Source organism: Myzus persicae, unplaced genomic scaffold (assembly GCF_001856785.1).
Source record: "Myzus persicae strain clone G006 unplaced genomic scaffold, MPER_G0061.0, whole genome shotgun sequence".
NCBI lineage: Eukaryota > Metazoa > Arthropoda > Insecta > Hemiptera > Aphididae > Myzus > Myzus persicae.
This window is the reverse complement of record NW_019102557.1, coordinates 344,024-371,202: the sequence shown is the minus strand read 5'-3', so window position 1 is coordinate 371,202 and position 27,179 is coordinate 344,024. Positions and strand designations below refer to the sequence as shown.

At 32.3% G+C, this 27,179-nt stretch overlaps 9 protein-coding genes and 2 pseudogenes across 12 annotated transcripts in view; 6 read left to right on the top strand and 5 right to left on the bottom strand.

The window, feature by feature from the left end:
• The first annotated feature begins 710 nt into the window (after nt 1-710).
• Nucleotides 711-1,838, top strand: LOC111032564. The gene has a single exon (XM_022312941.1). The coding sequence runs from the start codon at nt 711-713 to the stop codon at nt 1,836-1,838; it is 1,128 nt and encodes a 375-aa protein (XP_022168633.1).
• Nucleotides 1,839-2,104: 266 nt separating this feature from the next.
• Nucleotides 2,105-5,517, bottom strand: LOC111032565. The gene is made up of 2 exons (XM_022312942.1): nt 2,420-5,517; nt 2,105-2,358 (listed from the first exon to the last, which is right to left on the bottom strand). Exon 1 carries the CDS (start codon nt 3,321-3,323, stop codon nt 2,577-2,579), a length of 747 nt encoding a protein of 248 aa, XP_022168634.1. The 5' UTR covers nt 3,324-5,517; the 3' UTR covers nt 2,105-2,358; nt 2,420-2,576.
• LOC111032563 lies at nt 5,190-5,723 on the top strand (annotated as a pseudogene).
• Nucleotides 5,724-6,528: 805 nt separating this feature from the next.
• LOC111032554 lies at nt 6,529-8,502 on the top strand. 3 transcript variants are annotated; one of them, XR_002604316.1, is made up of 3 exons: nt 6,529-6,999; nt 7,637-7,807; nt 7,866-7,949. XR_002604316.1 is itself a non-coding variant. In XM_022312931.1 (3 exons), the coding sequence occupies exons 1-3, from the start codon at nt 7,778-7,780 to the stop codon at nt 8,310-8,312; spliced, it is 348 nt and encodes a 115-aa protein (XP_022168623.1). In that variant the 5' UTR covers nt 6,537-7,777; the 3' UTR covers nt 8,313-8,502. The 3 variants fall into 3 exon arrangements, 1 of the variants encoding a protein (XP_022168623.1); XR_002604315.1 differs by having other exon boundaries at nt 7,293-7,807; XM_022312931.1 differs by adding an exon at nt 8,068-8,502 and having other exon boundaries at nt 6,537-7,797; nt 7,866-7,948.
• Nucleotides 8,503-9,172: 670 nt separating this feature from the next.
• On the bottom strand, nt 9,173-12,302 carry LOC111032562 (annotated as a pseudogene).
• A 2,516-nt stretch (nt 12,303-14,818) lies between these two features.
• LOC111032529 (histone H3-like) lies at nt 14,819-15,371 on the bottom strand. Its single transcript, XM_022312904.1, has one exon. The coding sequence runs from the start codon at nt 15,288-15,290 to the stop codon at nt 14,880-14,882; it is 411 nt and encodes a 136-aa protein (XP_022168596.1). The 5' UTR covers nt 15,291-15,371; the 3' UTR covers nt 14,819-14,879.
• Nucleotides 15,372-15,510: 139 nt separating this feature from the next.
• Nucleotides 15,511-15,967, top strand: LOC111032531 (histone H4). The gene has a single exon (XM_022312905.1). The coding sequence runs from the start codon at nt 15,599-15,601 to the stop codon at nt 15,908-15,910; it is 312 nt and encodes a 103-aa protein (XP_022168597.1). The 5' UTR covers nt 15,511-15,598; the 3' UTR covers nt 15,911-15,967.
• Nucleotides 15,968-18,228: 2,261 nt separating this feature from the next.
• LOC111032532 (histone H4) lies at nt 18,229-18,628 on the bottom strand. Its single transcript, XM_022312906.1, has one exon. The coding sequence runs from the start codon at nt 18,604-18,606 to the stop codon at nt 18,295-18,297; it is 312 nt and encodes a 103-aa protein (XP_022168598.1). The 5' UTR covers nt 18,607-18,628; the 3' UTR covers nt 18,229-18,294.
• Nucleotides 18,629-18,833: 205 nt separating this feature from the next.
• LOC111032528 (histone H3) lies at nt 18,834-19,376 on the top strand. The gene has a single exon (XM_022312903.1). It carries the CDS (start codon nt 18,915-18,917, stop codon nt 19,323-19,325), a length of 411 nt encoding a protein of 136 aa, XP_022168595.1. The 5' UTR covers nt 18,834-18,914; the 3' UTR covers nt 19,326-19,376.
• A 6,120-nt stretch (nt 19,377-25,496) lies between these two features.
• The window catches only part of LOC111032559 (histone H2B-like), a 5,247-nt gene continuing 3,564 nt past the window's right edge, over nt 25,497-27,179 (top strand). Inside the window, exon 1 of one of the 2 annotated variants that reach the window (XM_022312937.1) lies at nt 25,497-25,555. Coding sequence is in view for 1 of the 2 variants with exons in the window: in XM_022312938.1 (XP_022168630.1) it covers nt 25,556-25,609 (54 nt within the window). In the remaining variant the exon portion in view is untranslated. Of the gene's footprint in view, nt 25,610-27,179 lie in introns of both variants that reach the window. The other variant, XM_022312938.1, reaches the window with a different exon arrangement.
• On the bottom strand, nt 26,619-27,095 carry LOC111032561 (histone H2A-like). Its single transcript, XM_022312939.1, has one exon. The coding sequence runs from the start codon at nt 27,038-27,040 to the stop codon at nt 26,663-26,665; it is 378 nt and encodes a 125-aa protein (XP_022168631.1). The 5' UTR covers nt 27,041-27,095; the 3' UTR covers nt 26,619-26,662.

Genomic DNA, 27,179 nt, shown 5'->3' with positions numbered 1-27,179 from the left:
TCATACAACGATCGCTTAAATTACGCGGTCAGCGACGTTTATACAATACCTACTGGTTCTTATGAATTACATGAAATCGAGACAGTAATAAAGCGTACATTACTCACCGATCAAACATTTGAGCTGAGGGCCGATAATAACACATTAAAATGTGAAATGATATCCAACAAATCTATAGATTTATCTATGCCGAATAGTATTGGCGAGTTTTTGGGTTTTAAAAATCAAATTTATGAGGCTAATATTAAACACAAATCGGATACGTTAGTCAATATTACCAGAACAAACTGTATATAATATATCGATTCAAACTTAGTTATGGGTTCATTCGTCAACGGAAAGCAGTGTCATACAATACACGAGTTTTACCCAAATGTACCTCCAGGTTATAAAATAATTGAGGTACCTACACATTTAGTATTTTACCCCCTTAATACTACATCTATAACACGCGCAAGTATAATTTTAAAAAATCAGAACGACGAATTGATCGATCTACTAGTTGAGCCTGTATCAATCCGACTATTAATTCAAGACTTGTAGTATGGGACTGCAATTTTATAATATAAATACATCTACACGTGTAAAACCTGTTAGTCGTGTTAATAACACTAACAAGGTAACATCTCTAAAGAAAAATTCGATACGAAAACAAGTTGGTCTAACAGCAGACAATTTGGCTTTTCTACGTTCGCTAAACGCTATTTAATATGGATGATACTTATTTAAATGTTACGGCTGGTTACGTAGATGATTGTAGAATAACTCAAATCGACTATCATTCTTTTTTACCTTTTTCGACATCCGCTCTTTCCAATAACGATGAGGTGCGTATTGCTTTACATAATACAGAATCGTATACTTTACCGTGTGAGAGTTATATATACATCGAGGGGACAATAACCAAACCTGCAGAAATAACTGACGAGATTAGATTTATAAACAACGGACTGTCATTTCTTTTCTCCGAAATGAAATATGAAATAAACGGCAATCAGATTCAAAAACTCGTTAATCCTGGTATATCGACTACATTAAAAGGATATTGCTCGTATAACAAAACGAATATCACTTCACACCACAACTCTGCTTGGGGTAGTGATATTCAAAATGTTAATAAAGATTTTATTGTCAACGGTAATTTTAATGGATGTATTAATCTTAAAGATTTGTTTGGTTTTTGTGAAGATTATAAACGAATTTTAATAAACTGCAATCAACAACTTATATTAAATAGAGCCTCGATCGATATTAATGCTGTTAAACAATATAAAAATAACGAAGTTGTCGTAGACGCTCCCAAACTAAAAGACGTTAAAATAAACATAACAAAAATATTGTGGAGAATGCCTATAGTGAAAGTTAGTGATAGAGAAAAAATACGACTGTTGAAAATAATCAACAATCAAAAACCTCTAACATGTGCGTTTAGATCGTGGGAGCTGTGCGAATATCCATTTTTACCTCAAAACACTTCGCATTCGTGGAAAGTAAAGACATCCAATAAATTAGAAAAACCTAGATATGTTATCATCGGCTTTCAAACTGATAGGAAAAATAGTTCGAATAAAGCAATGTCATATTTCGAGCATTGTAAAATTAAAAACTTAAAGGTTTATTTAAACTCTGAAGTATTTCCCTATGAAGATTTTCAAAGCGACTTTACAAAAAATAAGATGGCGACATTATATCGCGCGTATGCCGAGTTTCAAAAATCTTACTACGGACATGACGAAGTGACACCTCTTTTGATTAGAACAGATTTCAAAAATCTAGCACCGATTATAGTTGTTGACATGAGCAGGCAGAATGACAACGTGAAAATGTCTACGCTGTAGACCTTAGAATTGAACTCGAAGCCGACGAAACGTTTCCAGCTTCCACTTCAGCATATTGTTTAATATTACACGATCAAATCATAACTTATAATCCATTTAACGGAGAAGTTAGAACCTTGTAAATATTTATTGTAAACCTTTATATTAATAAATAAAATTACTTTTTTTTTTTAATTTATTGTATATTGAATGTAAACCTTAATATTAATAAATGAAAATACTTTTTTATATATCACGCTTGTTTTTTTTTATTTCACATAAATTATTTAATTATTGTACATACAACATATTAAAATAAACGAGGCTTGACATCACGTACTGGTGACGGATGTTTGGTAAATGAAGAATGCGAGCGTTTGTGTGATGTGGTTGGATATTTGATGCAATTTGAACGAGATGGCGGTGTCATTAGCATCGGCGGTAACCAAGTTCGATCGTAAAAATCTGGACCGTCATTTTCGTCCACCGATTGCGGAATCTCGTCTACAGGTATCGATGGCCCGTCTATTTGATCAAACGCCTGTAAAAAAGTAAATTAAATTAATATTGTTTTTATTTAAAAAAGTATTTTTATAAATTACCTGTACCGAAATATCATTTCCTGACTGATTAAACAAGTGATGAGAGTCTTGAGTGTCGGGGATATTGGGTATCGGCGAATAGATCGGTGAGATAGGAGAATAGTTCGGCGAGATCGGTAAATCTATTTTATCATTCTGAAATAAAAAAAAAATGTTATTAAATATTTTTTCTACATGTAATAATATATTTATGATTTACCTCGTGTGAGTTTTGAGATCTCAGTTTTAACACAAGATCAGCTACATGTGCAGCAGCGAATAATTGAATTTGTTTGGTTATGACTGGGTCCGATTGTATGAGCCGATAGTCATGATCCTTCTTAATGAAAGTTATCATTTCGTCTAAATTTACCGGTGGTGACTGCATCTGGTTAAATTTCTCTTCCAAGTAATATGCATAGTCTCTAACTTGTTTTATAATTAATTGATGATTATATGCTCCGGTCCGGCATACGGTTTCGAAAATAACACCTTCTAGATATTGAAGTATAATAAGATCCGCCCGATTCAATAGGATTCTACACCCTTCTTGCGATTTTCCTTCTATCACTAATACATTTTCCCCTCTATATACCATACTCGATAATTTATACAAATCGTCTTCACAAAATATCACGCGCTTATATTTCTCCGGTATATCCAGTATAAAGGACAAGATATGCCCCATGTATGAGAATATCCGCCTTAGAAATTCGTAACTTAAAGTCACGTAACGCGAAGAAGTTAATATAAGTGCAACGATACTAAAGTCTTTTGAATCAAGCCCGATGTGGATAAACTTACGGCTCGCAAAGTCGATGGTAAAGCTAGTTGATTCCATCAGATCTGTCGGAGGTGATGGTGGTACATAAGTAAAAGCCTTTTTTCTGTATAATGCTGCGTTAACTTCAATTGAACCAGCCATGTTTTTAAAAATCGTTTTTAAAATAATAAACACGGAGAAAAAATGTAAAATAATATCGTGTAAATGTGTAAAGACTTTGAAAACACGGAGCGTACGAAGGCAAGGTGTATGTAATCGTATGAGTATCTGGAACAGACTGATTCTGTCTTGGCGGACAACGGAGTACGCAGACTGTATTGAATTGAAGCTATATGTGTTGTCATCATCAGACTACCCACGCATGGTAGCCTACCCGCGAACGGGTCGGTACAAGACGCTACTACAACAATTGACGATGATTGTCCCTACCAGCACGTTATGAAAACAATGGATTTGAGTCAATGTATATTTCTAAACATATATTCCTCACTCGATGAAGCCATAACAATAGTTGTTAACATATGCCACATTGAGAATTAGTATGTAACCATTATACGAACGATATATTTATAAATATTAATGATAATAAGTTGATTACGATAATATGATAATACGTTGGTTACGTGTGTGATATGTTTCGCGTGCGTGCATACGTTTTCCCGTGCGCATGCGCGAAAAGATATAGAAGTGTACAATAATACGATAGTGATAACTTGATAATGAGATGATAACGTATCTGATAACACATCAGATGTTGTATAGATAGTAATATATGTTAGTTACGTTCCTGAACGGGCGGCGGCGTCGGTAGTGGGGGTAAATATACGTCACACACGTAAGCGATCGGGCGGCGGCGGTTGTGGTTGAGGGTTGAGGGTTGAGGCATCTGAACTGTCCATTTTATACTACTACCCAACTACATAAAACTCGAAATAACCAAGAAAAACCAGTTACGCCGCCAATGGCAGAGAAATCGTTACTCGACCACCATCGCCAACTTAATGCTTAAATCTCTCTAATCAGAACTCTACTTGAAACTCACAAAACCGACCAGTGGGACATTTTTCTTAACTCTCCTGACCACCAAGACGGTTCCATATACAAATTAAACAAGTGTCTCCTCCAAAAACGCCCAGCATCCCACCCACATACCGGCCCTAACAGTCTAGTTTTTCCGGCTATTGATCGAGCCGAGTTATAGCTGACTCTCTCGAACTTCAGTTCCAACCAAACCCTTCCAGAAGTGACTGCACACTTCAACTTACTGCGAAACATCACAATTTCCAATTCTAAATTGTACATCACTCCTGACACAATCCAAAAAATCATAAGTAACCTCCGCAAAAAAAAAGCCCCTGGTGACGTCCTCATCACCAACACTGCTCTCAAATTTCTACCAAACAACTTTCTGCTTTCCCTAACACAAATCATCAACTGTTCCCTCAGAATTTGCTACTTTTCACGTGCTTGGAAAATATCAGTAATAATTTCCATCCCCAAGCCAGGTAAAGACCACAAACTACCCGAAAACTACCGACCAATCGCTCTACTCTCCTCCATATCAAAAATTTAAGAACGAATCATCCTCACTCACCTTCAAAACAATCTCCGAGACAAAATCCGCCCAGAACAATTTGCCTTCAGACCAGAACACTCTACCACTCTACAACTGACCAAACTTACTCACCAACTTAGCCAGAACTTTAACAACAACATAAACACTGCTTCTATATTTCTTGACGTGGAGAAAGCCTTCGACCGAGTCTGGCACGTTGGTCTTCTCCACAAACTATCCCAACTCAACATCCCGACTGAAATCGTTAAAATCATCGAATTCTTTCTCACTGACCACACCTTTATCACAAAAATCGAAGACTCTTTCTCGTCCGCCGGACATATACTCGCAGGCGTCCCTCAATTATCCTGCCTTTCACCTACTCTCTACTTGACTTACATAAACGACATACCAACTCCAAAGTACATCTCTCACTATTCGCTGACGACACTATGTTCTTTACTTTCGACAAAAACCCGAAACTTGCAGCCATACAATTACAACACCAACTCAACTTAGCTTCCACATGGTTCCATCGCTGGAGAATCAAAATAAACCCGACCAAAACTGTAGGTATTCTTTTTAGACGATCTAATACTACACATATCCCTCCATTACTACTCGACAACCACCCCATTAGCTGGTCCAACCAAGCGAAATACCTCGGCGTTACCATCGGGCGCAAGCTCACCTTCGGCAAACACATCCTTAACATAACAAAAAAGGCCACCCGCACCCGAGGTATGCTCTACCCCATACTTAACCGTTCTAGCCCCGTCCCAAAGATGGTGTTTTGGAGTTGGCAGGTAACGCCGCCCGTGACAACAAGAAGTCTCGTATCATCCCCAGACATTTGCAATTGGCAATCAGAAATGACGAGGAATTGAACAAATTGTTGTCCGGAGTAACCATCGCTCAAGGTGGTTGGTATGTTACCCAACATCCAAGCCGTTCTTTTGCCCAAGAAGACCGAGAAGAAAGCTTAATTAATTTGCTCACTCAAATCGTTTACCATACTTATCAACCTAAAAGGGCCCTTTCAGGGCTACCATATTTGAAAATTTTCCCTAGCTTAAATTATATAGTCCATATTCATAATGCTTTACTAACTAGTTGTTGGTACTCTCGAATGAGGTGGAATTTATACAGTGCAGCTACTGTAACAGACTTACAAAATGTGTGCCAAATGGAGCTGCAGAGGCTTAAGGTGTCTGTACACTGTATCCTGTCGTCCATAATTTAGGACGCCGTCTTGAAATTACAGTGTTTTGATTGGCTGAATATTGTGGTTACCTAATTAATATACCATGTTACCAGGCGTTACCAGAAAGTTGAAAAAAATTCAACTTGTCATCGTGCGGTAACAGTCGTGGTTCAATCCTCCTGATAATTATAAATAATTGTTATCAACTACCTTCTATCATAAAATAAAGTGCTATGTAGAAAAACATAGCTTGGCCGAAATTAAATAACAAATGTGAAGCGAAAACTAGTGTGGTTCATTTCTGTAGTTGAATGGACCATTCTGTACACAAATATAAGTATAATAATATATATTATATATTACACAGGCGACGAGTTTTAAAAATAAAGGAGCAACAGGCCGATTTTAATTTTAATTTTTATATAAACGTGCTTGGCATTCTATCACAAAATGACTTCATTTGTTCAAGTATGTTTTTTATATTATTATTGTGTGTATTTACTATATTTTGTACTATTTTGAATTTCAAGTATTTAAATATTATTATTATTATTATTATTTAAAGTATTCTTGAACAATTTAAATATTTGTTTTTCTTTGTTTATTTATCAATTACCTATAATATTTTGTACTGTCAGGGATCAGTTTGTATATTTTGCAATAAGTTTGTATTAAAAAACGAACATAATACATGCCTGTATTCAAAATCAAGTTTTTTTTTTTTATGTATTTTATGCTGTTTAAAATGTTCAATTATTTTAATTTAAAATTATTTGTTATGGTAATTCTTTTCGAATTAGACCAACCATCAACATGTTCTATTTCTACCACTATCAAAACAGAATTACAAAATACAAAATGTATGGATAATGATGATGAAAATGATGATGATTTTGAAGGGTTGAAAAAGACTTGTGAGATTTCTAAAGAGGATTATTCACGCCTAATAGAATTTATAGAGCCATGTCGTCCAATTTGGGATCACAAAATGAATTTAAGTGAGAGATCAGAGAACATTAAGGATCGTTTCTGGAACCAAGTGTATGTGGAGTTTGAAGGTAAATTATTCCAAATTAATTAAGCTGTAGACTATAATGTAATATTTTTTTAAAATAATTTATAATAATAGGAATTAGCTATAAAAGTTAGTAGTATTGTAACGTGGTCGGGGAAGACCAGTTAAATATAAGATATTCAGGGAGAAGATGTGTATCATTTGAATATATTTGTCCGTAGCTCGGGAGCAGGAATGTTGGGATCTTAAAGTTACAAATGAATACAGATTGATTTAAACTGTTATTAAAATCTAATTTAATTACATTTAATTTACTTACAACTAATTTATTGGCAGCCCGGAGTTCCTATTCACGTGACGGTGTCGTGAAGAACGGAGAACTGCCGTACCCTTACATAATATTAGCATTTGGCCGTAGCCTTACAATGGTATCATAACAGGAGGGGCTCAATATATCTAGTCAGCATATTCTATATATTACGTTTATAAGGTATATAATAATATATATGTACATGTATATATGCTGGCTATACATATTTAGGTGACAAAGTGTAAGTAACGATGTAACCATCGTTACAGTATATTGTACATTTTAAATGAATTATATTATATAGATATTGAAAATTACAAATTACGACTAATTTATCATTATTTTTTATTGTCACTATTATATTATATAGAAAAATATACTATGTCTACCATATAAAAGAGTTGGTCATACATAAAACAAAAATATACAAGAGAAAAAAACTAAAACCTAGTGGAAGTGAAGGCAAAAGAAAGAATGGGTTCATCTAAAACATTTAACGTTTTTGGACAATATGATAGAAAATAATAAACGGTAAATTAATGTAGGTACTATAATGGCTTTCTTAATTTTTAATATATTATACTTATAATCTGTTTCAGTACATCTTGCAACCTTGAAAATTATGACACAATCTTATCTACTGATTCTGATATAAGAGAAAAAAATCCAAAGCGTAAACAAAGTGAGTTAATAGGTTTTTAATTTTGTATTAAATTTATCAATGTATAATATTCAAAGCATTTCATTAAAAACTTATTGACACTTATTTTAGTATTTAATTTGTGTTTGTACATATTGCAGGTGAAAATTTAAATATTACTCGTGAACTTCCGAATGAACTTAAAGAAAGTAGACCAATACCACCAGTTCTTCCAGTTCAACCAAATACAGAAGAAATAAATGAAAACGATACATTTTTCAAATATCTGTCTATAAGAATGGCTTACCAAAAGAAACTATCACTAAATTACAGGATGAATTTCTCTCAGCTGTTAGAAGAGAACAATCATACAATATTTAGTTTTTTTAAATTATTGTTATCGTGACCAATTTCTCCCAAATGTGTTGAATCCCCTTAAAGAGGAACAAAAGGCTGTGAACCTCCTACATATTTTAAAATTAATTATTAATGTTTGTCTAGAGACATAGACTGAAAAAAGTATTATCAGTAAGATTATTATATATTATGTTATTACTTATTTATTAAATATGTTGTTGCTGTAAACTATTTTTATTTTGAAGCCTCGCTAAATATAATATATGTTTGTAATTTGCTTTAAATATTATATACCGATTAATTTAACTCATTTATCATTTATAATTATGTTATAACTTGTTGTATTATAATACTTAAGTATAATATTTACTTATTATTTGTTTACAAAATTAACATTTTTACTTAAAAGTCACAATATTCCATTTTTATATAAGTACTTAATGTCAATATTTCTAATAGAAATTATAATTTCAATTTTAGAATCTCAACGATTTAATTGTTATAAACATGATTATTTTACTATTTCTGACTTTTTGTAGTTTTTTTTGAAAATCAAATGAAAAAACCAGGAAAGTTGCTCTACTGCATTGTAGGTTTTGAGAAAGATCAAAGATATCGATAATAAAGTATGATCTTAGTTCATGCTGTTTGTGGCCAGTTTCTGTATTATCTATACTTTGTAGAGTGTAGATAGAAAGAATCCGGAATATAACATACATTATTAGATTGCAAGAACCGAATATATTATTTAAAATGAGAGATTTCATTTTATAAACTCATATTATTCATATAAAATTGAAATCCAGAGCGAATTATTAAGCAATTAGGTCTATAACTTATTAGAGACATAGACTGAAAAGTCTTTAATTCAAATTTTTATGTTTTATTTATTACATCAAAAAGATAAATTTATATCTTATCATATTGGAAATCAAGAGCTCCTTCTCCAGAGAAGTAATTGGTAAATTTTTCTCGGACATCTTTTCCTTCCTTTGGGAGGTTATTAGATCCCATTTGTAGAACTGGCAACAAACCACCTGATTGATTATCTCTTCTTTCTTGCCTGGTAGTTAACTGATTGTCATGAACTGATTGACAGTAATTGTCAGTACCTAAAAATGTAAAATAAAAGGTACTTATAATAATTGCTGAACATTAATTTTTTATCCAAAAAATAACTTTCAGTTTCTCATTACTGATTACATAATTGTGTAACACTACAGTTGCTTGAATGATAGCATGACTGTTTTTTCACTGGCAATAATTGGCCTTCTAAATATCCTCCATCTTGCTGCTAATAACCCAAAAGTATTCATGATAGTTCTTCTTGCACGACTTAAACTTAAATAATAAACTATTTATAACAAACATTAACTATACAACTTATAACTTACATACCGATAGTTAAATATCACTTGTTTTAAAGGAAGTTTAGACTTTTCTCTACCAGGATATGGCCGCATTATATTTGGCAACAGTGGGAATACCTCATCTCCTACCAGGCAATATGAAAACAAGTCAGTAAAAGAGGACAATTTCGTTGGACAGGGAAGTTGCAGTGTATTATTTAGAAGACCTTTCCCAATTAGACTATCTTTAAATACACCACCATAACTACACCGACCAGGTGCTCCAATATCAACCATGATAAATTTATAATTAGCATCACAGACCGCCAACAATACAGTGCTATGTGAACCTTTATAATTATAATTTACCTAACCGCTATCAGAAAATGCCTTAAAAAGATAAATAATTATGTAAATCAATGTTTAAATATAAATTCTTACTAAACCTACTTGATGAATACAATGTTTTCCATCAATGGCACCAATACAATTTCCAAAATTGTATTGTAAAATCAAATTCAAGAGCAATTTTTTCCCAGTCTTTTTGGGTAGGAACTAGGAATGGGTAACATCTAAAAATATAATCTTATTGTAAAGGTACATAATATATTATTGTTAATAAATATAGTACACCTACTTTTGGTGCAAGAACTTCCCATTGAACTGAACAACATTGAAAAATAAATTTAGATGCTGTTGCAAGTCCAACTCTAAATGCACAGGTTATATCTGTCAAACTTTGTCCTGAAGCCAAATACCTACAAATTATAAGAAAATATAAGTATAAAACAATGCAATTATAATTTATAACTAATTACATTTTAACCTGACAGTGGTGGATAAAATTTCTCCAATAGATAGGCAGTCTGGCCTAGTACATAATCTAACTAGTTTAGGCCCAACTAAAGACAATAATTCTTCAAAACAGGTGGAATCCATTCTCATATAATTCACATATAGTAATGAATTGCACAGCTGGTGTTCTTTTAGCAAGATACTATATTGATCATATGTTGGTCTATAAATAAATTGGCCTAATATACCATCTTTTAGGACTTTTCCTATAATAACATACATATTTATGTAATATGTATATAAATTAAAATGTTAAAAGTTAGTTGTATTATGTTTATACTAAGCAGATCAATTTAATAACTCCTCCAAACAACACAAGATTATTATCTTTCTTCTATACAACTGAAGACTATAGTTATAATAGGTACTCAGTTTCATAATTTAAATTTCTTTTCATGTTGTTAAATGATGTAAACAATTGTATTAAAACGGCAAAACATTAAACAAAATGTATAGAACGTCATATACCTTTACACCAACTAGTGAAGTAGAAAATTTTAAATATTATTAAAATTATAATAATATAATACATAAATACATTATAATATAATTGATTTTATTATCATCGCCCGCCAAAAACCATGCCAACATGATACGCGGTTACATTCATTAACCTAATGTCCTAATAATATATACCTAATATATTATACCATTCTACCAAGAACAAAATTGGAAATGGACGACACGATACAGTCTAAAGGCACCTTTAGTCATCAACATTTTTATTTTTACGCAGACTATTAGTTTGCTGCTTTTTATTGTTACAAAGTATACTAAACATGACTACGTAATTCGTGTTGAATTGACAATATTTTTACCACTACAGAATTGTACTTATATTTAAACTTTATATTTGAATAAATAAAAAGTTTTCTTTATTTTTAAAAATGTAAAATTTGATGGTTCTAGAAAAATAACTTATTTGTTGAAAGTGTTTCAACTATGAATATATTTTTTATTAATAATCCCCAACAGCCAAGACTTATTTGTTTAGATTATTTGGCCGTAACTATCCCCGGTTATCATAGCTCATATTGTCGCTGTTTACCGGCCAGATAGGTACCATAATATTATTACTTAACATGTCATATTTTTAACGATCCGTAGGCAACTATCGGCATTATGTGTATTTTTTAAACATTTATAAATTTTTAAGTTTTCTACTTTTAAATAATTGAATTGGTTATTTTAAAAACTATTTATTAAGTCATTCAATTTCAATTTTATAGGAACCACAGAAAACCTAAGTACTCCTGGAATTCAACATTTTTTGCACGTTAGTCTCAAAACACGCTGAATTTCATTTTCAAAGTAAGTATGATGAAAAAAAGGCTATCGTCCATCACAGTCAAATTTTTGAGTTCGTGTTGGAAAAACAAAAACAATTTAATTTTTTTTCTGAATGTCCGAAATCATTATTTTCCATACACAAAGTTCTTTCATACATCAAGGAATTAAAATACGTAACTTTTATTTTGAATTTTTAAGACTTAATTACATTTTCAGAGCATTTTTTGTCACTTTTATATTTTTATGTAATTTTGATATAAGAATGGATAAAATTTGATAAAAATGTAAATTACCGTTCATTGTACACGACGACGTGTCAACAATAATTTCGTCTGGAGTCAGGATTTATCCGATCGGTAAGACATAACGAATATTTATTTTTAATTTTTACCGATCAGATAAATCCTGACTCCAGACGAAATTATTTTTGACACGTGTAGACACACATAGGTACATGCTACAACATATTACATACAATTTGGTAAAGATAAGATAAGCTATTTACCTAAATAGTAATTTTGTATTGGACTGTTGAGTTGAGTCATTACTTCACCGTTAAGTATGGGGCTAGCCACAGATTATATTAAATATAATATAATAATAATATATGTATATATATAATTTTTTAATACAATCTGTGGTATAGCCTCGAGTGATTTTTGTAAATTCATTTAGTTTAAAATGACTGAGGCCAAAACTTCAGATGTTTGTCGTTTGCGTTCATAACGTTCAATATAAAACAACACTGACTGATAAAGTGATAACCATCGAAGATTTATGTTTGAGAATATTAAGCAGCACCTTATTACACAGTGCTATTATGAAACACAGGGTAAAAGTATAATGAATATGCCTATCTAATAATTGTATAACTATTAATTTTTCAGTAATAATTATCAGGGTAAAAAGATGATGATTGAGAAGACAAGAGAAGTTTTTATTTTAAAAATTTTTTATCAGGTACATTTTTCATAATGATGTGTTTTTTATAAGTTTGAAGTCCAAAATTGTGGTAGGTATATAGAATTTAAGCACATTTTAACAATTTTTAGTGCATTTTTAATATAGCAAGTCGTATTTTTTAGGATTTTTCTTACTATTTTGTATGGTTTAAAGTCCGTTCCCTTTCTATAACCAAAGAAACCTTAGTTCAGAGTAAGGCTTGCACATTAATGCTGCTTGATCGCAACAATTGAGTACATGAATCCAACTTCCATATCACATCGCCAAAAGGAGTTTCGTCACAAACATTTTTGAATAGGTTGGCAGCTCATAGAACTATCCAGTCAATAGAACGCGACCTATTGACTAATGATTTATTCATTAGTCGATTACTTTTATTTAACATCTGGACAAATGATGGTAACTAAATTTAATTTATATTTAAAAACTCTGAAGTACCTCCGATGGGTGGCTCTTCCCTCAGCCTTTCTCTGTCTGTTTTGTTCTATTATTTTTTTATCACTTAAGCTTATTGTTCATTAATTGTAACAGATAGCGTAATATAAAATTTTATTAAAAAAAATATATATATTTAAAAACTATTTCTTGCTAAAGTTATATCCAAAGGAGCTTAATATGGAGATGATATGTTTTTTATTTACCACTCACCAAAACAACACTTCGATGACCAAGGTAAAGAAATTGTATATGTACACCTAATAATTTTATCCCAAGTAATGATGTATTGTAAATAATTTTTAATGTTCTTAAACTATATTGTAAATATTTGATATAAAATGCGGCACTTTCGACAAATGACCGTGTTCTTACAAATTCCAATTACCTACTAAATGATATGTAGTTATTAATTGTGTTTATAAGTTAGAAATTTTTTATACGAGTGATCGCGATAGCTTGATGTTGGCCGAGGTCCGGGGGTGTATACCACTGTTTCACAGTACTTTTTGTGGACTTGAGTATGTTAGTAGATGGAATGGAGTCCCAGTGGTGTTGCCATGACAAAAAGATTTTGTTTTTGACGAAAGTATAAATAACATATTAGTATGTTATTTTGTCGATGGTGTTGTTGAGTAGAACATACGAGGGAAACGGCTGTAATACGATTGAGAACGTTCGACCTTTTTTAGCGTACGATTGAGATCACTCGAAATGGAACAATGAAATAACCGCTGACCCAAAAAAACCGTACTATTGAGAACGAAATTATGTGCACCTTTTCCGAACTATATTAAAATCAAAATAAAAAAGAAATAAAACATTGAATAAAATAAATAAAAATTATTAAAAAAAATACGTTCAGCCCTTAATTTGTAATTTGTTAAAATTCTAATTTTAATAATTTTTCACTAAAATTTATAAGGTTAGTTGATTCATTTTACCAAGTTATAAACAATAATTTGGATTTATCAGATCAACTTGAGTAATATTATTATTATTAATAATATAGTTTTTGAAGGTGCAGTAAATGTTAATAATTTCAACAACAATATTGAATAAGCTAGTACCTACCTACGTAGGACATTGTTTCTTACTGCCTAATTCGATAATGTTAATGCGAGGTTACTCTATATGCAACCACTGTTTTAGGTCCAAAAACATAACATAAGCAAACATGTTACATTAATTGTTTATTGTAAGTCGTAACATATTACTAGCAGGAACTAGGTCGTTTTTTCTGCTGTATGTTAAAGGTATAAGCGATTGAAGTGAAATATTTTATACTATAATATTTACAATTTATATTACCTAGCAACAGCGTTATAAATTATTTCGACCATTTAGGTTGACTTAGAAATAATTATTATTATGATTTTATTTTTACATACAATTTTAATTGATAAACGGTTGTATTTTTTAAATTAATAAACCTTTTTAACGAAGGGTATTATTTTTTGGAACAAGAAGTTAGACGACACTATCCATGTGATCTTCAATTTATTGTAAAGTACTAAAGCGTATCATATTGATAACCCGTATTAGATGTACATCATGGGGTTTTGAAAATAATTCGATCAACCTTGGACAAGTAGACGTTGGTCGTAGAGTAATTCCGTATCACGTGGAGCAACAAAAAAAATAAATCTTCATAGTTTATACGTTGTGGCCCTGAAAAGGGCCTTTTTAAGGTGGTAATAATAATAATAATAATAATAATAACATTAAGCACGTTCTCCACGGATACGACGAGCCAATTGGATGTCTTTCGGCATGATCGTGACACGCTTGGCGTGAATGGCGCACAAGTTGGTATCTTCAAACAGACCGACCAAGTAGGCTTCGCTGGCTTCCTGTAAAGCCATGACGGCGGAGCTTTGGAAACGCAGGTCTGTTTTGAAGTCCTGAGCGATTTCACGAACCAGACGTTGGAATGGCAATTTGCGGATCAACAATTCCGTTCTCTTTTGGTAACGACGGATTTCACGGAGCGCGACAGTTCCCGGACGGTAACGATGAGGTTTCTTCACTCCTCCGGTTGCGGGTGCGCTCTTACGTGCGGCTTTGGTGGCCAACTGCTTCCTCGGAGCCTTACCTCCGGTCGATTTGCGAGCGGTTTGCTTGGTACGTGCCATTTCGACTACTGAACTGTTTGTAACTGTTGAACTGACAAATCTGAAATACTAAATTGTGTATGCTGGGCAACGGATATCACACTGGTATTTATACACAAATCGATACCGTATCCGTCGCTTCCATTGGTCGGTGTGAAGCGGTTAGTTCAAGAGTGGGAGAAATCCGGTCGAGCATTCCGATTGGCCGTGCGTGAGCGGAAAAACGTATAAATAAAAAGACGTTATGTTTTTCTGCATCAGTCAACGTTCAGCGTTCAAAGCCGCAGTTTTTCCATCAATAATTCAAGGAACACCAGAAATACGAAAAAATGACAGGACGCGGTAAAGGTGGAAAAGGTCTTGGCAAAGGAGGGGCCAAACGTCATCGCAAAGTGTTGCGTGACAACATCCAAGGAATCACTAAGCCCGCCATTCGTCGTTTAGCTCGTCGTGGAGGTGTGAAGCGTATCTCCGGTCTGATCTACGAAGAGACTCGTGGAGTGTTGAAGGTGTTCTTGGAAAACGTAATTCGGGACGCCGTCACATATACCGAGCACGCCAAGAGGAAGACCGTCACAGCCATGGACGTCGTTTACGCTCTGAAGCGCCAAGGCCGTACGCTTTATGGTTTTGGAGGTTAAACTTTAGCGATTCGCATACACAATTAAAAAGGCCCTTTTCAGGGCCACCAATTCCATACAAAACGACCCGTAGACATGTAGGCAAACTGTAGATTATAATATATAATATGATGTTTGAAATATTTCTAACTGACTTTTTTATTAATACATATAATTCAATTTTCTAACTGCTTAAGACTGCAAAGACCAAATCTGTCGTGCCTTACATAACGGCAGATAACTATAGATTAGAATCGGGAAGCTCTGGTGTTATAGCGCTCAAAATGTATGTGATTGCCTATTCAGCCTTATTTTCCTTATCACTTTTATGTACTCCTTAACTAATACAAATAATTTGGCGCCATAAATCAAAAATATAAAATTTGATATACTATATTTAAATTTTGATTTAAAATTATAATTTGTATAGGGGATTGAATAGGCATCCTAATATATGTAGCTCTACAGTGTCCCGTAGAAAATGTATGAGCTTCTTGTATTCTAATCTGCAGTATTTGATAACGGCCAACGCCGCCTATATTGTCCGCAGTGTTTCCCTTTTTTTTCACAAATTTTATTATATCATAAACAGCTGTCCTCTTAATGTCTACTGGTGAAATTTTTATTGTAACCGCTTCAACAATAACAAGTGTCCATTTAAATCAGCAGTTCCCAACCCCATGGGCCGCGGGCCACATGTGGGCCTCTTGCAGCGTGGTACTGAGTCGTGAACCATTAACATATATAATATTTACTATTATATATATATTTTAAATAATATTATTCCATATTTTTAGTAATACCTAATAATATTTCTGGCTATAATAATTCTTATCACTATTATTTACACTCTGTAGTATCAAATTATTAATTAAAGCTAAATATAAAAATTAACTGAATGTTGAAAGTGATTTAATTGTAAAACCATCCAATTTCCTTCCAAATATTGACTCTCCTGAAGGACAAGTAGTGTCAAAAATCACATAAAATTGTTTAGCTTGTGATTAAGTTTCATGAAGGGTTTTTTTATTTTTATGATGAACAATAATTTTTTTAATTCTAACAACTGACGTTTGTATTGTATATATATATTTATACATTCGTGTATAGGTGAGCTGTTTGTGGGCCTCAAAGATTTTATAACAAAATTGGTGGTCCAAACAGCTAAAAAGGATGGGAATCGCAGATTCAAATCATTGAGTTAGGTTACCATATATTATAGCACCATGATAAGCACCCGTCGAATACCACTTATCACACTTCGCTGACTAACCATATTATGCATCATTTTAACTACTCGTTACATCTAATAATCTAATTAGTATTTTACATCTTCACCATCTTGTTATATAAAAACATTAAAAAACCTAACCTTTGGCTCGAATCAGTAATTAAATTTTTATAATATTTCTGTATAAACATATTAATATTCAAGTATTTTATATATATTTTAGCACTCTATATTAATAATTTTCAAAAAAACAAGAGTACTTTACTAATTATTATATAAACTTTACTTATAAACTACTGAAAAACTCCGATAACAACAACAACTTTTGTGATCAGTATTCGGAAACAAACTAATTATATGCAACATGTTATTCGAAGGTACGAAAAGAAAAGGTAATTCTATTGGTTTTCAATATACGAAAAAACCATTTATTTTTAGATGGTTTACAATAGTAATCCGTACGACCTACGCAGGGTTATATTTATTTCGTCAAACATTTAGCTAGATACCAAATACAATGTTATGTTTCTTTTACATGAATTGCTAAATGCAAAAAGGCGCACGTTCAATATTTTACAAAAATCACTTTATTGCATAATCGAATTTAATATTGATAAATACGTGGTTTTGTGCAGACAAATCACATGTCCTATTAAATAGATCCCCTTAAAAATAATTTAAAATTTCGTTAATTGCAGAAAAGGCACATGTCCTGGACATGTAACCTTTTTGTATCAAAATTATACTATAGTAATATTGATAAACCTAATCTTCGTAAAATCACTTTATTGTATGACATGTTAAATTAATAAATTTATTAATTAAAATTTGTATCAGTTATCACTTAACACTCGTTATAATGAATTATCTTAATACAACAATAAAAACACATAGAACTAAATAGGAATTTCTGTATGTATACATTTTGACTACTGGCTATTTTTATAATCAATCGAATTAGCAATAATATGTGAATCGCTAAATGCAAAAAGGACACATGTCCAAGTTTTAAATTTTGAATTATAAGTATTAATAAAAAAGTCAGTTAGAAATATTTCAAACATCATATTATATATTATAATCTACAGTTTGCCTACATGTCTACGGGTCGTTTTGTATGGGATTGGTGGCCCTGAAAAGGGCCTTTTTAATTGTGTATGCGAATCGCTAAAGTTTAACCTCCAAAACCATAAAGCGTACGGCCTTGGCGCTTCAGAGCGTAAACGACGTCCATGGCTGTGACGGTCTTCCTCTTGGCGTGCTCGGTATATGTGACGGCGTCCCGAATTACGTTTTCCAAGAACACCTTCAACACTCCACGAGTCTCTTCGTAGATCAGACCGGAGATACGCTTCACACCTCCACGACGAGCTAAACGACGAATGGCGGGCTTGGTGATTCCTTGGATGTTGTCACGCAACACTTTGCGATGACGTTTGGCCCCTCCTTTGCCAAGACCTTTTCCACCTTTACCGCGTCCTGTCATTTTTTCGTATTTCTGGTGTTCCTTGAATTATTGTTGGAAAAACTGCGGCTTTGAACGCTGAACGTTGACTGATGCAGAAAAACATAACGTCTTTTTATTTATACGTTTTTCCGCTCACGCACGGCCAATCGGAATGCTCGACCGGATTTCTCCCACTCTTGAACTAACCGCTTCACACCGACCAATGGAAGCGACGGATACGGTATCGATTTGTGTATAAATACCAGTGTGATATCCGTTGCCCAGCATACACAATTTAGTATTTCAGATTTGTCAGTTCAACAGTTACAAACAGTTCAGTAGTCGAAATGGCACGTACCAAGCAAACCGCTCGCAAATCGACCGGAGGTAAGGCTCCGAGGAAGCAGTTGGCCACCAAAGCCGCACGTAAGAGCGCACCCGCAACCGGAGGAGTGAAGAAACCTCATCGTTACCGTCCGGGAACTGTCGCGCTCCGTGAAATCCGTCGTTACCAAAAGAGTACGGAATTGTTGATCCGCAAATTGCCATTCCAACGTCTGGTTCGTGAAATCGCTCAGGACTTCAAAACAGACCTGCGTTTCCAAAGCTCCGCCGTCATGGCTTTACAGGAAGCCAGCGAAGCCTACTTGGTCGGTCTGTTTGAAGATACCAACTTGTGCGCCATTCACGCCAAGCGTGTCACGATCATGCCGAAAGACATCCAATTGGCTCGTCGTATCCGTGGAGAACGTGCTTAATATTATTATTATTATTATTATTATTACCACCTTAAAAAGGCCCTTTTCAGGGCCACAACGTATAAACTATGAAGATTTATTTTTTTTGTTGCTCCACGTGATACGGAATTACTCTACGACCAACGTCTACTTGTCCAAGGTTGATCGAATTATTTTCAAAACCCCATGATGTACATCTAATACGGGTTATCAATATGATACGCTTTAGTACTTTACAATAAATTGAAGATCACATGGATAGTGTCGTCTAACTTCTTGTTCCAAAAAATAATACCCTTCGTTAAAAAGGTTTATTAATTTAAAAAATACAACCGTTTATCAATTAAAATTGTATGTAAAAATAAAATCATAATAATAATTATTTCTAAGTCAACCTAAATGGTCGAAATAATTTATAACGCTGTTGCTAGGTAATATAAATTGTAAATATTATAGTATAAAATATTTCACTTCAATCGCTTATACCTTTAACATACAGCAGAAAAAACGACCTAGTTCCTGCTAGTAATATGTTACGACTTACAATAAACAATTAATGTAACATGTTTGCTTATGTTATGTTTTTGGACCTAAAACAGTGGTTGCATATAGAGTAACCTCGCATTAACATTATCGAATTAGGCAGTAAGAAACAATGTCCTACGTAGGTAGGTACTAGCTTATTCAATATTGTTGTTGAAATTATTAACATTTACTGCACCTTCAAAAACTATATTATTAATAATAATAATATTACTCAAGTTGATCTGATAAATCCAAATTATTGTTTATAACTTGGTAAAATGAATCAACTAACCTTATAAATTTTAGTGAAAAATTATTAAAATTAGAATTTTAACAAATTACAAATTAAGGGCTGAACGTATTTTTTTTAATAATTTTTATTTATTTTATTCAATGTTTTATTTCTTTTTTATTTTGATTTTAATATAGTTCGGAAAAGGTGCACATAATTTCGTTCTCAATAGTACGGTTTTTTTGGGTCAGCGGTTATTTCATTGTTCCATTTCGAGTGATCTCAATCGTACGCTAAAAAAGGTCGAACGTTCTCAATCGTATTACAGCCGTTTCCCTCGTATGTTCTACTCAACAACACCATCGACAAAATAACATACTAATATGTTATTTATACTTTCGTCAAAAACAAAATCTTTTTGTCATGGCAACACCACTGGGACTCCATTCCATCTACTAACATACTCAAGTCCACAAAAAGTACTGTGAAACAGTGGTATACACCCCCGGACCTCGGCCAACATCAAGCTATCGCGATCACTCGTATAAAAAATTTCTAACTTATAAACACAATTAATAACTACATATCATTTAGTAGGTAATTGGAATTTGTAAGAACACGGTCATTTGTCGAAAGTGCCGCATTTTATATCAAATATTTACAATATAGTTTAAGAACATTAAAAATTATTTACAATACATCATTACTTGGGATAAAATTATTAGGTGTACATATACAATTTCTTTACCTTGGTCATCGAAGTGTTGTTTTGGTGAGTGGTAAATAAAAAACATATCATCTCCATATTAAGCTCCTTTGGATATAACTTTAGCAAGAAATAGTTTTTAAATATATATATTTTTTTTAATAAAATTTTATATTACGCTATCTGTTACAATTAATGAACAATAAGCTTAAGTGATAAAAAAATAATAGAACAAAACAGACAGAGAAAGGCTGAGGGAAGAGCCACCCATCGGAGGTACTTCAGAGTTTTTAAATATAAATTAAATTTAGTTACCATCATTTGTCCAGATGTTAAATAAAAGTAATCGACTAATGAATAAATCATTAGTCAATAGGTCGCGTTCTATTGACTGGATAGTTCTATGAGCTGCCAACCTATTCAAAAATGTTTGTGACGAAACTCCTTTTGGCGATGTGATATGGAAGTTGGATTCATGTTCTCAATTGTTGCGATCAAGCAGCATTAATGTGCAAGCCTTACTCTGAACTAAGGTTTCTTTGGTTATAGAAAGGGAACGGACTTTAAACCATACAAAATAGTAAGAAAAATCCTAAAAAATACGACTTGCTATATTAAAAATGCACTAAAAATTGTTAAAATGTGCTTAAATTCTATATACCTACCACAATTTTGGACTTCAAACTTATAAAAAACACATCATTATGAAAAATGTACCTGATAAAAAATTTTTAAAATAAAAACTTCTCTTGTCTTCTCAATCATCATCTTTTTACCCTGATAATTATTACTGAAAAATTAATAGTTATACAATTATTAGATAGGCATATTCATTATACTTTTACCCTGTGTTTCATAATAGCACTGTGTAATAAGGTGCTGCTTAATATTCTCAAACATAAATCTTCGATGGTTATCACTTTATCAGTCAGTGTTGTTTTATATTGAACGTTATGAACGCAAACGACAAACATCTGAAGTTTTGGCCTCAGTCATTTTAAACTAAATGAATTTACAAAAATCACTCGAGGCTATACCACAGATTGTATTAAAAAATTATATATATACATATATTATTATTATATTATATTTAATATAATCTGTGGCTAGCCCCATACTTAACGGTGAAGTAATGACTCAACTCAACAGTCCAATACAAAATTACTATTTAGGTAAATAGCTTATCTTATCTTTACCAAATTGTATGTAATATGTTGTAGCATGTACCTATGTGTGTCTACACGTGTCAAAAATAATTTCGTCTGGAGTCAGGATTTATCTGATCGGTAAAAATTAAAAATAAATATTCGTTATGTCTTACCGATCGGATAAATCCTGACTCCAGACGAAATTATTGTTGACACTTCGTCGTGTACAATGAACGGTAATTTACATTTTTATCAAATTTTATCCATTCTTATATCAAAATTACATAAAAATATAAAAGTGACAAAAAATGCTCTGAAAATGTAATTAAGTCTTAAAAATTCAAAATAAAAGTTACGTATTTTAATTCCTTGATGTATGAAAGAACTTTGTGTATGGAAAATAATGATTTCGGACATTCAGAAAAAAAATTAAATTGTTTTTGTTTTTCCAACACGAACTCAAAAATTTGACTGTGATGGACGATAGCCTTTTTTTCATCATACTTACTTTGAAAATGAAATTCAGCGTGTTTTGAGACTAACGTGCAAAAAATGTTGAATTCCAGGAGTACTTAGGTTTTCTGTGGTTCCTATAAAATTGAAATTGAATGACTTAATAAATAGTTTTTAAAATAACCAATTCAATTATTTAAAAGTAGAAAACTTAAAAATTTATAAATGTTTAAAAAATACACATAATGCCGATAGTTGCCTACGGATCGTTAAAAATATGACATGTTAAGTAATAATATTATGGTACCTATCTGGCCGGTAAACAGCGACAATATGAGCTATGATAACCGGGGATAGTTACGGCCAAATAATCTAAACAAATAAGTCTTGGCTGTTGGGGATTATTAATAAAAAATATATTCATAGTTGAAACACTTTCAACAAATAAGTTATTTTTCTAGAACCATCAAATTTTACATTTTTAAAAATAAAGAAAACTTTTTATTTATTCAAATATAAAGTTTAAATATAAGTACAATTCTGTAGTGGTAAAAATATTGTCAATTCAACACGAATTACGTAGTCATGTTTAGTATACTTTGTAACAATAAAAAGCAGCAAACTAATAGTCTGCGTAAAAATAAAAATGTTGATGACTAAAGGTGCCTTTAGACTGTATCGTGTCGTCCATTTCCAATTTTGTTCTTGGTAGAATGGTATAATATATTAGGTATATATTATTAGGACATTAGGTTAATGAATGTAACCGCGTATCATGTTGGCATGGTTTTTGGCGGGCGATGATAATAAAATCAATTATATTATAATGTATTTATGTATTATATTATTATAATTTTAATAATATTTAAAATTTTCTACTTCACTAGTTGGTGTAAAGGTATATGACGTTCTATACATTTTGTTTAATGTTTTGCCGTTTTAATACAATTGTTTACATCATTTAACAACATGAAAAGAAATTTAAATTATGAAACTGAGTACCTATTATAACTATAGTCTTCAGTTGTATAGAAGAAAGATAATAATCTTGTGTTGTTTGGAGGAGTTATTAAATTGATCTGCTTAGTATAAACATAATACAACTAACTTTTAACATTTTAATTTATATACATATTACATAAATATGTATGTTATTATAGGAAAAGTCCTAAAAGATGGTATATTAGGCCAATTTATTTATAGACCAACATATGATCAATATAGTATCTTGCTAAAAGAACACCAGCTGTGCAATTCATTACTATATGTGAATTATATGAGAATGGATTCCACCTGTTTTGAAGAATTATTGTCTTTAGTTGGGCCTAAACTAGTTAGATTATGTACTAGGCCAGACTGCCTATCTATTGGAGAAATTTTATCCACCACTGTCAGGTTAAAATGTAATTAGTTATAAATTATAATTGCATTGTTTTATACTTATATTTTCTTATAATTTGTAGGTATTTGGCTTCAGGACAAAGTTTGACAGATATAACCTGTGCATTTAGAGTTGGACTTGCAACAGCATCTAAATTTATTTTTCAATGTTGTTCAGTTCTATGGGAAGTTCTTGCACCAAAAGTAGGTGTACTATATTTATTAACAATAATATATTATGTACCTTTACAATAAGATTATATTTTTAGATGTTACCCATTCCTAGTTCCTACCCAAAAAGACTGGGAAAAAATTGCTCTTGAATTTGATTTTACAATACAATTTTGGAAATTGTATTGGTGCCATTGATGGAAAACATTGTATTCATCAAGTAGGTTTAGTAAGAATTTATATTTAAACATTGATTTACATAATTATTTATCTTTTTAAGGCATTTTCTGATAGCGGTTAGGTAAATTATAATTATAAAGGTTCACATAGCACTGTATTGTTGGCGGTCTGTGATGCTAATTATAAATTTATCATGGTTGATATTGGAGCACCTGGTCGGTGTAGTTATGGTGGTGTATTTAAAGATAGTCTAATTGGGAAAGGTCTTCTAAATAATACACTGCAACTTCCCTGTCCAACGAAATTGTCCTCTTTTACTGACTTGNGGTCAGTGAAGGCACCAAGGCCGTGACCAAGTACACCAGCTCCAAATAAGTTCTTTTCGTTCAGAATTCGAGTATCGTTAAAACGGCCCTTTTCAGGGCCACAAAATTGAATTAAATTTTTTTTGCCGAATGTACCGAGAACCTAATGAATCCGACAGTTGTGGACCGCTTGAGATATCTTAATAGACCGATCGAACGTGTAGTATTATATTGGTGTATTGTGCAAATTATGCATTTTTTTTGAAAAATTTGAATGATAGTACCCAATTCTTTTACAACAACGGTAAAAATGCGAATATATTGAATGAACACACTCAATGATAAATTGAATGTATACAAACATGCAAATTCATATTACATAAAAATATATTACAGAATTACTTCACCCAAGTCCGTGTAAACATTTTCTAGTCGAAAAAAAACAATCATTTATTAAACTAGTTATGATGAACTTTTTTTAGTTATTATGGATCAATCAACGGCCTTATTCATGCTGTCATCAGAATACTATTGATTTGAATGTTAAGTTATAGTTATATTTTCATTTACTTTAATATTTTTTGCTGAATGCAAATATCTAATTTAATAAGTTTCTATTTTCTTTGGAAGGTACTTCATACTATAAGATTTTAAAAGGAGCAAAGAATGAATGATTTTCTAGTGTATTTTTCAATAATAATACTGTAGATAGCTGAGTGCAATATTTTTAATCAATGATAAATGATAATACGTATATATCTGACTAAATCTTTGAATATTTTGAAAAAAACAATAAGTTCTTAAACGAATTCAGCTTATATAGCTAAAATGAAAGTACCAATTCTGTGATTGGTGGAAAAAAAATCATTACGACGAGTTAAAATAACACCGTTTTGTATTAAGTTGCCGATGAAATATGTTGTTTTCATTCAGCATTCTTGTAAAATATACTTGGTGAGAAACTGTTGTTTTCAGGTTCTGTTAACGAATCATCCGTACTTTTTATACTATCAAAAGTGTACCGTTTTGACCAATCAACAAATGATATATCCCTTGAATTTGGGAATATATACCGACCGTTATTAAATCAAATCATCATTCTGTTCACAACAGTTCAGTCGTTGAAATCAGTAATTTTTCAGCTATTCGAAATGGCTCCAGGAGGAAAATCGGCAGGTAAAGCGATGAAGAAATCGTCCGGCAAGGCGCAAAAGAATATCGCGTATATAAATATCAAATCTGTTTTTATTTAAGAAAAAAAATGTTTTGCTAATAACCTTTGTAGTGGAAGCCTGTAAACTAAAAAAAAAAGCACCTTCTATTAATTGTATAATATAATTCTTTGGAGTGATTCAAAATTAGGGACTGTAGCTTGAGTCGGATTCGGATTCATGGGCCATTGAGTCGTTGCGATCGAAAAGCGTATTGGGCTGGCCTTACCTCGACTTTGAATTTGCAATGGGCAAGAAATATCAAATAACAATAATTTTTTTGTGTATAATAGTTTTCCAAAACAAACTTAAAAAATATTTGAACAGAGATGGGCGATATCTTTTAATCATCACTCTCTCTGTAAGTTTTACCGAACACATCACCACAGATATATCAGATGGCTGGTTGGGGTACAACAAACTTTTGTAACACTAATTGTACTGGATACTTACATTCAAAACGTATTAACCTATAAGAACCACACTGAAAGTTAATGAACTTGATAAATTTAGTAATAGGTATATTCGTATATTGTATATATTATGTTAATCATGCATGGTGGAGATGACTTATTAAAATGAATGCATCTATTCAAGGTATATAAAATTAAAAAAAATTTATAAATACATGATCTTAATTGCTACATGCCGTACATTAAGAGTTTTTAAATTTGATGTAAATATTAAAGATAATTTTCTGCTTCGCGAATAATTTTATCCAATGCAATTATTTTTTAATTCTGTGAATACATTATACAATTAATGTACATACGATAGTCGTGATCAATAAAAAGACGTATATAATGATACTCGACTTCCATTCAAGGTACTTTTGTTTATTTGCTCTTGGGTCTTTTTATAATAATATGTACTTGGGATAATTTAATGTGACATTCGCTATTATAAAACCGCGCACTTCACCACTATTCTGTATATTTTATAATACAAATTAGGGTGTCTCTACAACGAACTACAAGGACGGGAAATGATGAGATAATTTGGTGGCCCTGAAAAGGGCCGTTTTAGAATTTGTATTGGGTTGTGGAGTTAAGCTTTCTTCTCGGTCTTCTTGGGCAAGAGAACGGCTTGGATGTTGGGCAACACACCACCTTGAGCGATGGTTACTCCGGACAACAATTTGTTCAATTCCTCGTCATTTCTGATTGCCAATTGTAAATGTCTGGGGATGATGCGAGATTTCTTGTTGTCACGGGCGGCGTTACCTGCCAACTCTAAAACTTCAGCTGCCAAGTATTCCATGACCGCGGCCAGGTACACTGGTGCTCCGGCTCCGACACGTTCGGCGTAGTTTCCTTTTCTCAACAATCGATGGATACGACCGACCGGGAACTGGAGTCCGGCACGGGACGATCTGGTCTTGGATTTTCCTCCCTTCGATTTTCCTGCTTTACCACGTCCAGTCATGATTGTTATTGTTGTGCCTTGTAGTTTCAATGTAATACTGAATAGAACTGTTTGTCGAGATTGCCTAGATATCAGCTTATATAGCTAAAATGAAAGTACCAATTCTGTGATTGGTGGAAAAAAAATCATTACGACGAGT